At 44.5% G+C, this 16,624-nt stretch overlaps 1 protein-coding gene across 1 annotated transcript in view; it reads left to right on the top strand.

The window, feature by feature from the left end:
• LOC308113151 (low-density lipoprotein receptor-related protein 1-like) overlaps positions 1 to 16,624 on the top strand; it is an 82,078-nt gene that overhangs the window by 61,036 nt on the left and 4,418 nt on the right. The window contains 44 exon segments of the mRNA XM_080469173.1: positions 343 to 468; positions 550 to 678; positions 817 to 936; positions 1,145 to 1,258; positions 1,426 to 1,575; positions 1,691 to 1,813; positions 1,997 to 2,113; positions 2,200 to 2,328; positions 2,459 to 2,587; positions 2,680 to 2,820; positions 2,967 to 3,154; positions 3,981 to 4,164; positions 4,257 to 4,342; positions 4,427 to 4,546; positions 4,883 to 5,070; positions 5,180 to 5,385; positions 7,184 to 7,372; positions 7,487 to 7,635; positions 7,875 to 7,968; positions 8,811 to 8,927; positions 9,072 to 9,191; positions 9,276 to 9,398; positions 9,490 to 9,615; positions 10,381 to 10,497; positions 11,073 to 11,179; positions 11,277 to 11,409; positions 11,995 to 12,117; positions 12,212 to 12,334; positions 12,418 to 12,555; positions 12,658 to 12,795; positions 12,888 to 13,007; positions 13,098 to 13,375; positions 13,460 to 13,638; positions 13,755 to 13,861; positions 13,981 to 14,100; positions 14,190 to 14,366; positions 14,450 to 14,590; positions 14,761 to 14,934; positions 15,364 to 15,525; positions 15,637 to 15,811; positions 15,919 to 16,020; positions 16,109 to 16,182; positions 16,266 to 16,359; positions 16,493 to 16,531. Coding sequence (XP_080325299.1) covers positions 343 to 468; positions 550 to 678; positions 817 to 936; positions 1,145 to 1,258; positions 1,426 to 1,575; positions 1,691 to 1,813; positions 1,997 to 2,113; positions 2,200 to 2,328; positions 2,459 to 2,587; positions 2,680 to 2,820; positions 2,967 to 3,154; positions 3,981 to 4,164; positions 4,257 to 4,342; positions 4,427 to 4,546; positions 4,883 to 5,070; positions 5,180 to 5,385; positions 7,184 to 7,372; positions 7,487 to 7,635; positions 7,875 to 7,968; positions 8,811 to 8,927; positions 9,072 to 9,191; positions 9,276 to 9,398; positions 9,490 to 9,615; positions 10,381 to 10,497; positions 11,073 to 11,179; positions 11,277 to 11,409; positions 11,995 to 12,117; positions 12,212 to 12,334; positions 12,418 to 12,555; positions 12,658 to 12,795; positions 12,888 to 13,007; positions 13,098 to 13,375; positions 13,460 to 13,638; positions 13,755 to 13,861; positions 13,981 to 14,100; positions 14,190 to 14,366; positions 14,450 to 14,590; positions 14,761 to 14,934; positions 15,364 to 15,525; positions 15,637 to 15,811; positions 15,919 to 16,020; positions 16,109 to 16,182; positions 16,266 to 16,359; positions 16,493 to 16,531 — 5,989 coding nt within the window.

Genomic DNA, 16,624 nt, shown 5'->3' with positions numbered 1-16,624 from the left:
TTGATTTCAACATGTTCTGTCACGTTTATTATGCAGAATAATCTCATAGTCATCGCAAATGTCTCTCGACTTTTCTCAATTTATTTTCCACTAATTAGAAAGTGCGAGAGATGACAGTCTGGTTCCTAATCCATCGGCTTCTGATCATTAGTGGATCGCTGGACTGGGGAGGGAACATCATGCTTATGATTTGTAATAGTATTGACTAAATGTTGTCGACTGTTGCACGGCATTCTTGCAAGATGGTTGCAGGTGCTACGTATTTGTAATGTATTCCGTATTTGAAAAAAAAGTTTCCTAAATCCCACGTTAATCACCGATTCTGTGCGATACATTCGTCAGGCGAGTTTTCACCTTGCCGGACAAACAACGGAGGCTGCCAGGATCTGTGTCTGCCCACGTCCGACGGACGGGTCAACTGCAGCTGTCGAGGAGACCGGCGGCTTCTGGAAGACAGCACCTGCTCCCGTAAGACAGAGACACTGGACGTCTTCAGGGTAAAAAACCTGAGCTGAATATCTCTGAATTGAAGTGCTTCTCTCTTGCCAGCACTGAACGTGTCGTGCGGAAGCGTTGATGATTTCGAGTGCGGAAACGGCGACTGCATCAATTACAGCCTGACGTGTGACGGGATGGCCCACTGCAAGGACAAGTCTGACGAGAAGCAGTCCTACTGCGGTGAGTTTGGACTCGGATCGTTACATCATATCGAGAGGATATTTAAAACCAAGAAAGCAAATATTTTCCGTTTGATGTTTAAGTGGTGTATCATGTGTTTTAACTAACATCTATTCACCCTCTCCTCTTTCACCACAGCCAATCGTATTTGTAAGAAGGGCTACAGACGCTGCATGAACGGCCGCTGCATCGGCCACCAGTTCTGGTGTGACGGCACAGACGACTGTGGCGACCATTCGGACGAAGTTCCCTGCAACAGTAAGTCAGACGAGCATAAATAAAAACATCAGACATCTTATAACATGATTTGATTACTCCTACATTAGATCTATCAGACAGTTACTTTTTTTTTTTTTTTTTGGCACCAATTAAAGCCTCTTCAAATGGTTCATAGGTTAAATATTTTCTCGTGAGGTTGTATCTGCTCATATTGTGTGATTTCAAAAGCACGTCTGTGTGCTCACAGTGACGCTGTGCAAAGTGGGAGAGTTCCAGTGCAAAGATGGAAGGTGCATCTCCAACTACAGCCGTTGTGACCAGGTCGTCAACTGCGAGGATGCAAGTGATGAAATGAACTGCCGTACGTATTCTATCATCATTTTCTACAATATTATTATTTATAAGTGGATGATGAGGATTATTGGCACTCCACTCTGTAAATACTGAGATGTTTAATGCAAAATGCCATTTTTGACGTGTTCAGAGCTTCTTAAAGTAGTGCTAAAAGGTTCCTTTCCATTTTCCCAGAACCCACTGATTGCTCCCGTTTCTTCCGCCTCGGAGTTAAAGGAGCCGCCTTCCAGAGCTGTGAGAAAACCACCCTGTGTTATCTGTCCTCGTGGGTGTGTGACGGGAACAACGACTGTGGAGACTTTTCTGATGAGAGAAACTGTCCTGGTGGAGTGTTTTTTCTTTTTTAACATTTCTCAGATACTTTCACTTTTTTGTAACTCATGCAAGACGTTCAAGGTTGTTTTTTTTTTTTTTCTTTTTTCTTCTTTTTGTTTTGCAGATAAAAGGAAGCTGAAATGCCCAGTTAACTTCTTTGCTTGTCCCAGCGGTCGCTGCATTCCTATGAGCTGGACGTGTGATAAGGAGAACGACTGTGAGAACGGAGCTGATGAGACGCACTGCGGTCAGTTGTCCTCCAATCTGAATATTTTTTTCTTTTCTTTTCTTGAGAATACAAAGCATACCAGAAAAGCCAGACTGTTTTTCTTTGGGCTTCCCGCTGCAGAAGTGAAAACACAACTTGCACAGTTAGAGTAAATTAAATAATGACTCCATAATAGTGAGTGCTCCCTGACCTCTCTTGCAGACAAGTTTTGTACATCCACCCAGTTTGAATGTGGGAACCACCGATGCATTTCCAGCCACTGGGTGTGTGACGGCTCTGATGACTGTGGGGATGGCTCCGATGAGGACCAGAAATGCAGTAAGTGATGTATTTCTGACTTCTTTTCTCCCTCATTTGGAGGACTTTCCGATTTCATCATATAACTTAACATGATACTGTCACAGAGTCCAAGACCTGCAGTCCTGAAGCTTTCCAGTGTCCCGGATCCCACATGTGTGTGCCTCAACGCTGGAAGTGTGATGGAGATAAGGACTGTCCGGATGGAGCTGATGAGAGTGTGAAGGCTGGCTGCAGTGAGTGAGACATTACCACGACAACTCAACACGACAACAAAACGACTTTTTTATATTGTGACTGAAGAAAAAGCACCCAGACACAACACATCTCCTTATCCATTAACATAAGCTTTCTTCCTGCTTTCAGTGTACACAAACAACACATGCGACGCGGAGAATGAGTTCATGTGCCAGAACAGAGACTGTATCCCAAAACACTTTGTGTGCGATCATGACATTGACTGCTCCGACGGCTCCGACGAATCCCCAGAATGTGGTGAGTGTATGAGAGGTTGATAAAAAGATCTGGGGAGTGGAGGACAACACGTGTTTTAGGCTCATGATGATCGCACTCCGATTCCGGTGTAGAATACCCAACATGTGGTCCGGATGAGTTTCGCTGTGCGAATGGTCGCTGCCTCAACCAGAAGAAGTGGGAGTGTGATGGAGAGTTTGACTGTCAGGACCGCTCCGACGAAGCTCCCAAGAACCCCCGCTGTACCGACTCAGGTAGAAAATATCATCTGTGGGGGATTTTTTAATTTTTTTTGTCTTAAGAAGAAAAAAAAATTAATGTTGGATCCTTCTTCTGTTACATTGCATCATTTCTTTTGTCTAATACCACACACACATACATGAATTTTCTCTGATTCCAGAGAGTGCGTGCTACGATGACGACTTCATGTGCCGCAATGGGAAGTGCTTAAGTGACAACCTGCTGTGTGACCGCAACGACGACTGCGGCGACGGCTCCGACGAGCTCAACTGCTTCATCAACGAGTGTCTCAACAGCAAGCTGAGCGGCTGCTCGCAGCTCTGCGACGACCTGAAGATCGGCTTCAAGGTAAGTCGTTTTTATCGTCTCCCACCAAACAAACTCAAAAGTAATCACAGTTTCACCACACAAATAAACAGTAATAATGGTCGAGTTAAAGAGGAACGTCGTCCAAAAAGGCTGGGAACTTGAAGCATGGAGTTATGTAAGGCAAAAAGCATGTTTTGGCTCTTGCTCTTGAAAGTAGGAGGCCTGTCTTGGAACAGCTTGAACTCTGTGTGAACTCCGGTGTCTGTGGTGTTGAGACTGTGGTCAGAGCTGTTTCTTGTAAATGATTAGAAAGATTTTGTAGACTTTAGGAGCTGATTTTGTTTCCTGCTGGGGTGTCGGATGTATTGCAGCTTAGGTTATCTCCAGTTCTGTGTTTGCACCATGTTTGTTTGTACATTTTACAACTTTACCATCACAGATTTGTTTTCATGAGCACCGCCTCCCCTGTGCACATGCCTTATTAGTAGAATTCCTGAATGATGGCAAAGGAAAAAGAGAGAGTGTGAGTGTTTGTTTTGGCCTTCTCTCAAAACACAGATGTGCTTATGAGAAGTGACAGTCCATGCTGATTTTAGCTGCTAATGAATCCATGTTTTATCCTTTTTCTGAGAAAAGATTCAAGCCATTTATTATGACAAACACTGTATTAACTGTGCAAGCACTGGGACCGATGTATGTGTTCAATTCATGGAGAAAATGAAGCTTTGGTGAAAAGTGAAACGCCCCGGGTTGACTGATGGACAGTGACAGGCCCTTGTAACTGATCCAGACCTAAAACGAAGAGGTGCCAGAATCCTCAAGCTGTGAGATTTTGACATTTTTCTTCTGCTCTTTGCCCCTTCAGTGCAGGTGTCATCCCGGTTTCCAGCTGAAGCGCGATGGGAAGACATGTGTGGATATAGACGAGTGCACAACCACCTACCCATGTTCCCAGCACTGCATCAACACACATGGCAGCTTTCACTGTCTATGCGTGGACGGCTTTGAACTCAGCCCCAATGACCCCACCATCTGCAAGTCCACGTCGGGTGAGGCACACACGCAAGTGTTTCGAATTTCCCTCGGTCGCTCTCAAACAGTTCAGTCAGGAGGCATATGTTTTCTGTCTATTTCTGTGCAGAAGAGGAGCCCTACTTGATATTCGCCAACCGTTATTACCTGAGGAAACTGAACCTTGACGGTTCAAACTACACTCTGATAAAGCAGGTGAGACTTGTGGTTCTTAAACAGTTTTGACATATTTGTTGTTGGATATTTATAAGCCTGCTAATCGTTCTTTTTTTCTCTCAGGGTCTGAATAATGCCGTTGCCCTGGACTTCCATTATGCGGAGCAGATGATCTACTGGACAGACGTGACCACTCAGGGCAGCATGATCCGACGCATGCACATGAACGGCACCAACATGGAGGTCAGTGAGGAAGTCCAATTTTAGCCATATGTGTGCGAGTCGAACACTGGATGAGTATAAAATATTAATAAGGCACGGAATTAAGCAAGTCCTGCTAACGTTTATAAATACCAGTAAAAGGAAAATAACACATGCACGGATACACAGGAGTGCAGTTAATGGTGAGTCTTTATCCATAAGTTTACTTTTCTGGTTTCCGAGACCCCTGTGCTGTTGTTGTTTTCCAGAAAACCAGCATCTCAGTATAAGATGATCCCACTTTTTCAGCCGTATAGTGTTTGCTTTTTGTTGTGGGAGTTTCTGATTATATGTAATGTATGTATCGTTTTCTGGAAGGTTTTGCACCGAACCTCCCTGAGTAATCCAGACGGCCTGGCCGTGGACTGGGTCGGTGGAAACTTGTACTGGTGTGACAAAGGCCGGGACACCATAGAGGTGTCCAAACTCAACGGGGCGTACCGCATGGTGCTGGTCAACAATGGCCTGAGGGAGCCGCGGGCCGTGGCTGTGGATGTACGCTATGGGTGAGAAACGCAACTCATGCAATTTTACTTTTAACAGGTTTTTTTTCTTATTGGGTAAGCTTTACCAAAATTTTACTTTCTTTCTTTTCTTTTATCCCCGGTTGACTAGATATCTTTACTGGTCGGACTGGGGGGATAACCCCCACATCGGGAGAATCGGGATGGATGGCACCAACAGAAGCGTCATTGTTGAGGATAAGATCACCTGGCCGAACGGACTGACGTTAGACTTCATCAATGACCGTATCTACTGGGCCGACGCCAGGGAGGACTACATCGAGTTTGCCAGCCTGGATGGCACAAGCAGACACACAGGTGAGAAATCAGCTTCAGCTTGAAGTTAGTTCTTTTTGATCTGAACCGATGAGTGTAACACCCGGTCAGGGTTATTACAGAGACGTAAAGCTGGACTACAACCGGGAATTGTTTTAGATCCTGTCCACTTATCAGGAGAAACCGGTTGTGACAAGACGAGCGACTCACATATTAGGTTTCACGGCTAATACATTTTGTACCTCTGAATGGTTTTCCTCTCGTCAGCTGTCCTTGTTTACACCTTTGTTTGGGAGTCGTAGATCATAAATAGGCAGATTAGATGAATGCTTGCCGGGCCGGTGGCCGGGAACACTGAATGGTGGAGATTGTTCGGACAGATGAAGCTTCTGGCTCGTATGACGTCTGCATAGCACTCAGCTGTTTAGCACGCCTGTTACAATAGTTAATATTGTCACTCCGCTGGTCCTGCAGGAATCCTGGAGCGCTCCGAGCAAACCCCACATTGTCTTAGCTCAGCTCAACACATATAGACAACCGTGGCTTCTTATTACGCCTCAATACAGAATGCACACACTGTGAATGGGTGGGATCATATACACTGTACAAAATTGACTTGTGAGAGAGCATTGTGCTGTTATAAGTTTGTTTTTTGTTTTTTTTGTTTTCCTGCAATGTTCCAAAGAGAAATCTGTGCGGGACTCACACTATTTATCTTACATGGCAATTCATAAGAAAATGACATCATGTAGGCTCATGTTTGCTCGGTGGTCAACCATTACTGTGCCTTGTGAGTTATTCACCCACCCCTGAATACACACATGCAAACACACACACACACACACACACACACACACACACACACACACACACACACACACACACACACACACACACACACACACACACACACACACACACACACACACACACACACACACACACACACACACACCATAAAGATCACCTGAGTGGCCGTGGGTGTATTTGCAGAACAAGACTCAGTCTGTTTGAATCGAGATAAGACTCGACCAAAGGGCACTTCATGCTAATCTCACTAATGTCGAGGTTCATCCCGATGCAGGGAAACTACAATCAAACAATATCAACACTTCAAATGCTGAAAACTTTTGAGACTTACACAACAGCCTTGTTTTAAAGAGTTTTCTAAAGAGTCTTTGTGCACTCTGTGTGTTTACAGAGCTGTGGAAGAGTCTGGATCAGAATAGATAAAGTATATGGGGGCAAAATAAAAGTGCAATTCCTGTGTTAAACCTAATGAGGTGTAGCAGCCATTATATAACACACTGATATTGTGGAGCCAGTGTCGCAGCGCACCCCACCCAGGCTGGGTTTTTTATTAGCAGCTTTTCTTTTCAGGTAGAACAACGAAATGAGTAATTATTAACAATAATTCTGAAACATTTGAGAAAATGCAAACATTAAATATGAATGGGTAAAAAAAAAAGAGACACTTCCTTTTGTATATTTATCTCTACATCAGCTGCAGCCCTGAAGTGGCTCTGCTCAGGGCATTAGTCTGCAGCTTGTTGACAGCAGTAGGTTAGAAGCAGTTGGCACAACGCCTGTTTTCAGGTTGTCCATCTGTTCAGCTGGAACTGGAATCTCTGAAAGGAATTTGAGGGAATTTCTTTATATTGACAAAACTATAAATATTGACCTGAACTGTTCTGTGAATGCGATTTATCCGGGAAAACGCTCTTATTATATTTTAATACATTTCTTAACAATTTAAAAACAGGACAGACATCAATGTTCCTCTGGGAATCATGAAGGAAAAGTGTATTGATCAGAGAAGTTGTTGTGTGTGTCCTCCCAGTCCTCAGCAGTGACATCCCGCACATCTTCGCCATGACGCTGTTTGAGGAGTACATCTACTGGACCGACTGGGAGACAAAGTCCATCAACAGAGCTCATAAGTCACTAGGCACCAATAAGAGCACCCTGATCAGCACCCTGCATCGACCCATGGACATTCACATTTACCATCCCTACCGCCAGCCTGAAGGTGAGGCCTCTTGTAGCTTTCAATCTTTGGGATTATTGGGAGATTTACATTTTCTTCCATTATAACTACGTAAAGTGTCAAGTTACATTTCACTTGCTCTCGTCTGCTTCTCAGTGCTCAACCACCCGTGTCAGACAGACAATGGCGGCTGCAGTAACCTCTGCCTCCTTTCTCCTGGAGGAGGCTACAAGTGTGCCTGTCCCACCAACTTCTATCTGGCCAGTGATCAGCGCACGTGCATGTCGAACTGCACAGCGAGCCAGGTACACTGGTTATTGAATCATCCTTAATAAAACCATGGCTCTGTGATTTCAGTAGATCATTATCTCTTGGTATCTCGGTGGCTTTTGAGGCCTTGTTTGATCTTTACTGATTGTATATTGACGGCTGGCTGGCTGCCCAGTGTTTCCAGTGCAGAGCTTTTGTGGTTGTCACTGCCTATGAAGCCCATCATCACCATCATCATCATCATCACGTTCAATAATTTCTCCTCCTCTTGTAGTTTGTGTGCAAGAATGACAAGTGCATTCCTTTCTGGTGGAAATGTGACACGGAGGACGATTGTGGGGATCGATCAGATGAGCCGGGAGACTGCCGTAAGTCTTTGATGAGGATTGTTTTGCATTTGTTTTTAACTATATTACCAGGAAGTTCCACTAAAATCAAGATATGTAAAAGAAAAATGGCAGTCAAAATCACTTCAACGGTCACTACAAGGTATAATTAAAATACTTCTTTCAGGGCCGCTGATTATCCTTGGCCTATTTTGCAGATATAATATTCCACAACATAGAGAGAAAAAAACGACACAAAATGAATTGTAAGTTCACACCAGAAGAAACCCATCAACAATTTTGAACTTTTCGTTATTCAGATTCTTAGTCCTCTTAAGTGAGGACAGATGTCTGAATATTTTTTCAGATATCTGTGGATTTATTGATGGCTGAGGGTTAATGGCTGTTAAAGTATGAAAAGTCAGTTTTTTGTAAATCTGTTCAAACCTTTGGAATAACCAGTAGGAGGCGTCTCACTGGTAGCTCACAGAATCTAAATGAAAATATAAAGGTTGTTTTTGTCTTGTATTCATTAAAGCTCAATTCACTCCATCATACATTCCAAGCCTCTGGTCTGTGGGTCACGTTTGCCTCCTATCTGCTTTGAAAACACCAAATGCACATACCTGGATACAATAAGTTTGAATTAAAGCTTTTCAGTTACTTTTTTATGCTAAATGATCAACTATATTTGTTATTCATTTATAAAAATCTTGCTACAATTTGAATGAAACCCTTGTCCTCACTCCTGCACTGGATCTTACGTTATGATGGGGTATAAGAGACTTTAATGATGAGCAGATGTTACATTCCTGTAACACGATCCATGGTGTTGGAATGATAAACTACTTTCATTGTTTTCTCCAATCATTCTTCCACAACAGCGGAGTTCAAATGCCGGCCAGGACAATTTCAGTGCGGTACAGGCATCTGCACCAACCCTGCATACATCTGTGATGGAGACAACGACTGCCAGGACAACTCGGATGAGGCCAACTGTGGTATGTTTACTTTTTTAAATTTCAGCACTTAAGAAAGAAACTAAAGGTGTTTGAGTCTCGCTCTTCGCCTTCTTCTCTGTGTAGTTTATAATATCCCCAACTAACTGGTATATCTGCCGCTGGTTTTTTCTGCCTGTTTCGCAGATATTCATGTCTGCCTGCCCAGCCAGTTCAAGTGTTCCCACCCGAGCCGCTGCATCCCGGGCATCTTCCGCTGTAACGGCCAGGACAACTGTGGGGAAGGGGAGGACGAGAAGGATTGCCGTAAGCCCTCCTTCCTCCCTTCCTTCTGTGTTTCTCCGATTTCTGTCTCACAGCGGCGATAAGTTTTTAATTTCTTCTCGATAGCTGAGGTGACTTGCGCGCCCACCCAGTTCCAGTGTGCCATCACCAAACGCTGCATCCCTCGAGTCTGGGTGTGCGACCGTGACAACGACTGCGTGGACGGCTCGGACGAACCCGCCAATTGCAGTAAGACGCAAATTTCAATCCATATATTGATTAATATCCAGTTGCTTTATTTGTTTGTGTGACAGTTCCTCCGGATTTTTCCTTTTTCCAGCTCAAATGACCTGCGGGGTGGACGAGTTTCGGTGCAAAGACTCCGGACGATGCATCCCTGCTCGCTGGAAGTGTGACGGCGAGGACGACTGTGGCGACGCGTCAGATGAACCAAAAGAGGAGTGTGGTAAGAACAGTTTGTTCTCGAAAATAACAACACATACGCTGGAAATACACCGACGCTTCTGGGCTGTGATGTTCTCATTTTGTTTCTCGAGCAGATTAATAGACGCGACTGTATCGTTTCTTATCTTAACTCCGTGCCAATGAAATCCTGATGTATTGTTCTTTCAAACCTTCTGAAGTTTATACGTTTTCTCGCTTAAAAGACAGAAATCCAACAATGGATAAACAATCATTTCCTTCTGTTAAACAATAACAAAAAAATCAAAGTTGAGATTATAGCTGTGGACAAGGTGATCCTACACATCTAACACTTCAGCTCTGCAGGTTTATCTTTGACACTTTCACTGTTTCTATCATTTAAAGAATATCTCAAATCTCAGACTGCTGACGTCAAAGGCTGAACTTGAGACTATTATATATGCTTTTATCTTATTTGATTGTAACAGTCTTTTTGCTTGTTTAAACAAATCAGCTTTGCACCATCTTCAGATGGTGCAAAATGCTGCGGCAAGACTTTTGACCAACAGCAAAAGAAGATCTCGCATTAGTAGAGTCTTGGTTTCTCTTCATTTCATAGAACTTATTTTAAAATTTAAGTCTTAATCTTTTAACTATTGCAAAATATCTCTGACTTGCTGGAAACTTTGCAATAAGACCAAATTAACCACAACACAAATTGCAAAGTACTTTGTGATATTTGTGAAATGTACTTCCTTACTCCTCTTTACACCGTCAATGAAAATTGCGTTTTGTGTGATTTGTCCAGCTGAGAGGACTTGCGAGCCGTACCAGTTCAGATGTAAAAACAACCGCTGTGTGCCGGGCCGCTGGCAGTGCGACTATGACAACGACTGCGGGGACAACTCGGACGAAGACAAGTGCAGTAGGTTTCGCCTTTCAGCTGGGAAACGACACTGCTGTCAACACTCAGCTCGCCTGGTCCACTGTCACACTCTCATGTCCATACTCTTCCCACTTGGTAACTAACTTTGTACTGTTTAAAATGAAGATGCTAACACTCTTCAGTGTTCATTCACCGTCCTCTCTGATGCATCTCACCTCATCTGATATTTGTTTCATTTCATACTGTCCTGTTGGCATAAACCAGAGGTAAGTTATGTCACTCCCATGTTCAGTGTCTCCTCTCTGCTGCCTCTTATTCTTTTTCCCTGTCTTCATTCTCATGCTTCTGTCCTGGTGTGATCTTCACCGGTCTGCATAGATTCATGCTCTAATAGATGCCTATTTAATCAGTTGTGATTACAAAAGACATGATATGAGAATAATTGGTACATTTGAAATAACAACGTGGCTCACAGAGCTCGTTTCACACTCTTACATCGCCTCCTGCTGTCGTCTCTTTTAATGTTGTCCTGTGATTTGTGCTCGTAACGCCTCTGACCTTTACCAGATGCATTAGTGACATAAAACCTGGGGGTTTGTTTTGCTCCTCTGTAGTGCCTCGCCAGTGTTCAGAAAGTGAGTTTGCGTGCACAAATGGCCGCTGCATCGCTGGAAGGTGGAAGTGCGATGGAGACCATGACTGTGCGGATGGATCTGATGAGGTACACGGAATTTAACTTCTACCGTCAGTCACTGACATTGGTGTGTTTTTTATTGGTCATTGGTAGGAATTAAAGCTGATCTTATTTCTGCCTGCAGCACGGCTGTGATCTGAAGTGTGACAACGACCAGTTCCAGTGTAAGAACGGACACTGTATCCCGTTCCGCTGGCGGTGCGATGCTGATCCCGACTGCATGGACGGCAGCGACGAGGAGAACTGCGACAGTGCCGGTGAATATGCTTCTCTCGGTGTATTCCATTTGACTTTTATTCAAATCAATTTTTCTTATTTGTGTGTACACTGTGAGAACAAATGACCTGACATTTATCAAGAAGTAAATGTTATGATGTTGTTTGTCTCGTTTTGATATTTTATACTTTATTATTCCAATAAGGAAATTAGTTTTGGATAAGTGCAGCTGCACAACAATTCTAAAGTACAAGATTTTGTATATGACAGCTCACCAATAATTTGTTAGAAAGAATGCAAGACACACACAAAAATCATATTACAGGACAAATATAGGTGTAGCTTAAAAAGTATGAATGTTATTTTCACACTTGTGACATGAAAAAACAACCAATTTCAAGCAGTTTATTTCATTTTAGTTGTGATAATCATTTGATTTAATATATTTTTACTACTTCTAATGAATATATTCAAAGTCACTTTTTCACCTTTTGAATAAAGTTAAACCTTTCAAGCATGCACATGTAGATTTCATCACAGTCAAAACTAAAACCTTTGCACCAAAAATGTAGTAAATCATTCCTGAAAAGTTGCATCATGTGTGTTTGTCTGTGTTTCCCTCTCAGCTGGGCGCCACTGCCCTCTGGATGAATTCCAGTGTAACAACACTCTCTGTAAACCTCTGGCCTGGAAGTGTGACGGCGAGGACGACTGCGGAGACAACTCGGACGAGAATCCCGACGAATGCCGTGAGTGCCTATATGGGATGATCCCTCGCCATTCGTGTTTGTCTGTCCTCATCTTTTGTCCTCAAGACTTTTCCTTCTCGTCTTTTACTCTCAGGAAAGTTCCAGTGTCCGCCCACCAGAGCTTTCCGCTGCCAGAATGACCGGGTGTGTCTCAAAGTGTCCAAGGGGTGCGACGGAGTCGATAACTGTGGCGACAAATCCGATGAATTGAACTGCCGTGAGTTACGATTTCATTCACATTTCCTCTCATCCTTTGTCCTCTTTAGGGAGACACTCACATGTTTGCATTTGTGTCTGCAGAAACTACGCCTGCTGTTCCCACCTGTGAGAAAGACGAGTTTTTGTGCTCCAATGGCAGATGCATCAGCTCCACTCTGCGCTGTAACTTCTTCAACGATTGTGAGGACTACGGCTCAGATGAGATCAACTGCAAAACAGGTGCTTATTTATCATATTTAAATCATTTAAAAAAAAACGTATCTGAGCTCTGTAGTGCCTATTTCTTTAGGAGCACTGGATCAACATTCACTTGTTTTTCAGACACGAAGCTGAACGACTGTCGGAGTAACAGGACTCAGTGCGGGGACGGGGACGAGGCTCACTGCGTGATTAACCGCACAGACTCCTTCTGCTCCTGCAAACCGGGCTTCCAGAAGATCGGACACCGCACGTGTGGAGGTGCACGAGCAGGAAATACATGTTTAGGTCATACACCTATGAGGAAACCGTTAATTGTTTTTTTTTCAACATGTTGAATCTCTGTTTGTCAGATAAGAACGAGTGTCTGCAGTTCGGAGTGTGTTCTCACATTTGCAACAACACCAAAGGAAACTACAAATGCAGCTGCCACAAGTATTTCACCAGGATCCACGACACCTGCAAGGCTGATAGTAAGAACCAGAACAGCATCTGCTTTATGAAATCATCCTTTCTAGCCATTAAAAGTCATAGTTATATGAATTCTCTCTTTTCCCCATCAGGCTTGAACAGCAGTCGACAGATACTCTACATAGCGGATGACAACGAAATCAGAAGTCTGGACCCCGGCGTGCATAACTGGCGCTACGAACAGACGTTCCAGGGTGACGCCAGCGTGCGGATTGACGCGATGGACCTGCACGTCAAGACCAACCGCATCTTCTGGACCAACTGGCACACGGGCCGAATCTCCTCCTATGAACTTCCAGGGCCGTCCGCGTTGTCCAGCAACTCTGATACCAACCGGCGCCAGAACGAGGACAGGATCACCAACCTGCAGGTAACCCGCTCGGACACGATCCCGCCATCATATCAAGTAGAAATGTTAAGGACAGAATGTCAAAGCCTCTCCGCTGTGATCCAGATTAAGGAGCTGAAGATGCCCCGCGGCATCGCTGTGGACTGGGTCGCTGGTAACCTCTACTGGACGGACTCTGGCCGAGATGTAATCGAAGTGGCTCAGATGTCGGGTCAGCACTGCAAAACCCTCATTTCTGGCATGATAGATGAGCCGTACGCCATCGTAGTGGATCCGCAGAGAGGGTGAGAGCGGGCTCTGCTCAAAGCAGCCAACATTTCAAAAAGATCAAAAGGTTGTTTTTTTTTTCCTGTGTTTTGTTGCATGGTGTTTAACTGTGTTGTCTAACTTGGGCATCTAGTACCATGTACTGGGCCGACTGGGGGAACCACCCGAAAATCGAGACAGCCGCAATGGACGGAACGCTCAGACAAACGCTCGTCCATGAGAACATCCAGTGGCCCACGGGTCAGTTCTGTGATAACAGATCGACTTTATACTCAAGAACTGCCCGCAGATGTTTTTATTAGAGTAATTTCCATGTCTTAAAGGTTTTTTTTTATTTATTTTTTTTATTTCCATCACAGGCTTGGCTGTGGATTACTTCAATGAGCGTCTCTACTGGGCAGATGCTAAACTTTCAGTGATCGGCAGCGTTCGTCTGGACGGCTCGGATCCCGTCATCGCTGTTTCTGGCATCAAGAACAGTTGAGTTTTTTTTCTTCTGATGCTTCCTCTGAACAGAAATGGAAACATCCACACGGCCAGCGATAACACTTTGCTCTTTTATTTCCAGACCTGCTCCATCCATTCAGCATTGACGTTTTTGAGGACTACATCTACGGGGTGACTTATATAAACAACTTTGTCTTCCGGGTCAACAAGTTTGGCAAAGGTTCGATGGAGAATCTCACCACAGGCATTAACCACGCCACCGACATTGTCCTGTACCACCGCTATAAGCAGCCAGAAAGTGAGTTTTCCGAAGCTTTTCATCGAGGCAGAATATTGTTTTCACGTCGGTACTTTTGACACACATCTTGTTTCTCTGCACAGTGACTAATCCGTGTGACAGGAAGAAGTGTGAGTGGCTGTGCCTGCTCAGCCCCAGCGGTCCGGTGTGCACCTGCCCTAACAACTACGTTGCCGATAACGGCACATGTGTGGAGCGACCGGCTCCCACCCAGTCACCGTTCTGTAAGTCACACAGCTTCTTCACTGACACACACGTATATAAACTTGAGATTATGATGTGGCCAAAAAAAAACATCAGTGTATGAAACATCAGACAATGGTACCTTCAGCTTGGTTTAAAAAAAGGCAATATGTGACCTTTTGTTAATATAAAGTTTGGTCCCTCCCGGCAGCCCCCCCCTCGGGACCCTGCAATATTCAGTGTCAGAACGGCGGCAGCTGCTTCCTCAACGCCCGCCAGGTGGCCAAGTGTCGATGCCAGCCCAGCTACACTGGAGAGAGATGTGAGATCAACCAGTGCAGAGACTACTGCAAGAATGGAGGCACCTGCACTGCTTCTCACACAGGTGACGATGATGCTGATGTGTGTTTGAATGATTAGTTAGTGAAGTATGTCAACAGTTGGCTGGATTAACATGGACATTTACTTTAATGTCCCCGAGAGGGAAGATTCTGCTATAAATTTTAATTTTGACCATCACATTTCAATCGGCTATCTTCTCATCGCTCCTACTGCCAGTCCGCTAATTTATTTTCTAACCGAATACTACACCAAGTGCCACTTTGCCCATTTTCTCATACCAACAGGCTACATTTAATGGGCAAAATTGAAATGTTAATGAATTCTGAGTTGTAAAATGAAAGAAAAAGCAAAGTTATAAGGCTGCATTTTCAATATGAGGATATATTGCAGTTGCAGTATGTGAACGTATCTACCTATGGAAAAAGCTTCCAGTTCGGCTTACGTCAACTCTAAACCTTTATCTGCATTGTAGGTGCACCGACTTGCAGATGCCCGAAGGGCTTCACGGGGCCCAACTGTAACCTGTACACCTGTCAGGACTACTGCGTGAATGGAGGCAACTGCTCGGTCAACATGGGCAACCAGCCGACCTGCAGCTGCCTGCCGGAGTACCAGGGAGACCGCTGCCAGTACAGTAAGTGAAAAACACATGTTATACAACATAGAAAGAATCTCATGTGCTATGATGTATGGATGTACTGACCTACTTCTATCTCCCACCATTACTACTCATCTTCATCTCCAGGTAAATGTGAAGGGTTCTGCCAGAATGGAGGGACTTGCTTGCAAACCTCCAACGGCACCAAACTCTGTCGGTGTCCGACTCAGTTCATCGGGCACCAGTGTGAGTTGGACAAATGTCTGTTCTGCGGCATGGAGGGGAAGTGCTTGACGTCCTCCTCAGGCGAGGTTTCCTGCAGGTGAGCGCACTTTATTTTTGATATTTGGGTGCAAAGTAGATATTTGTGCATTTGGATTGTTAGCCTACAGATCTTCATTTTCATTTTCCTTTGTGCGTTTGCAATAGCTGTCCCAACGGTCAGATCCAGCCCAGCTGCTACTCTTGTTTGGACTACTGCACCAACGGACAATGTTCAGTCGATACTCGCAGCTTATTGCCTCAGTGCAAGTAAGTCGCAATCCTCCGACAGCACCAAGCGATCAGATGAAAGATCTTTTTTTCCCTTCTGTAACTTTGTCACTCGGTTTGTGTCCAGGTGTCCTTCTGGATGGAGGGGATACAGATGTGAAGTTGCAGCTGCTTCTATAGATTCTGCAGAATCCGGTGGAAGTAAGTCACACAGTTCCCGATGGGGATTATTGATTGTAAAACACTCTTGAGTCTGTTTGCTCACTCCATGTGTTTCCTCTAAGGTACAGCCTCAGTAGTCATCCCAGTGCTTCTGCTGTTGCTGCTGGCACTGCTGGTGGTTGGTGCCATCTTGTGGTACAAACGAAGAATGCGTGGGTGAGTCCTGCGTTACAGCTGCTTTTTCTCCTTACTCAGCTCCATTTTTTTCTCCATCTTGTCCTCACATCTTTGCTATCTCGCGGCTCTTTCTCTCTTACCTTCTGATAACCATCTATTTCCTGTCTCCCAGGTCTCTATGGCCAGGAAAATCTCGCTCTCAGTGCTCGCGGTAACTTTATAGGGTTAAATCATTCACTCGTTACCCCGCAAATCCTCTTCCCTCCCTTTCCTAATAGAGACTAAGATTGGCTATGCTATCTGT

Source organism: Lipophrys pholis (genome assembly GCF_963383615.2).
Source record: "Lipophrys pholis genome assembly, chromosome: 8".
In the NCBI taxonomy this organism is placed as follows: Eukaryota; Metazoa; Chordata; class Actinopteri; order Blenniiformes; family Blenniidae; genus Lipophrys; species Lipophrys pholis.
This window is presented reverse-complemented; position numbering and strand designations above follow the sequence as displayed.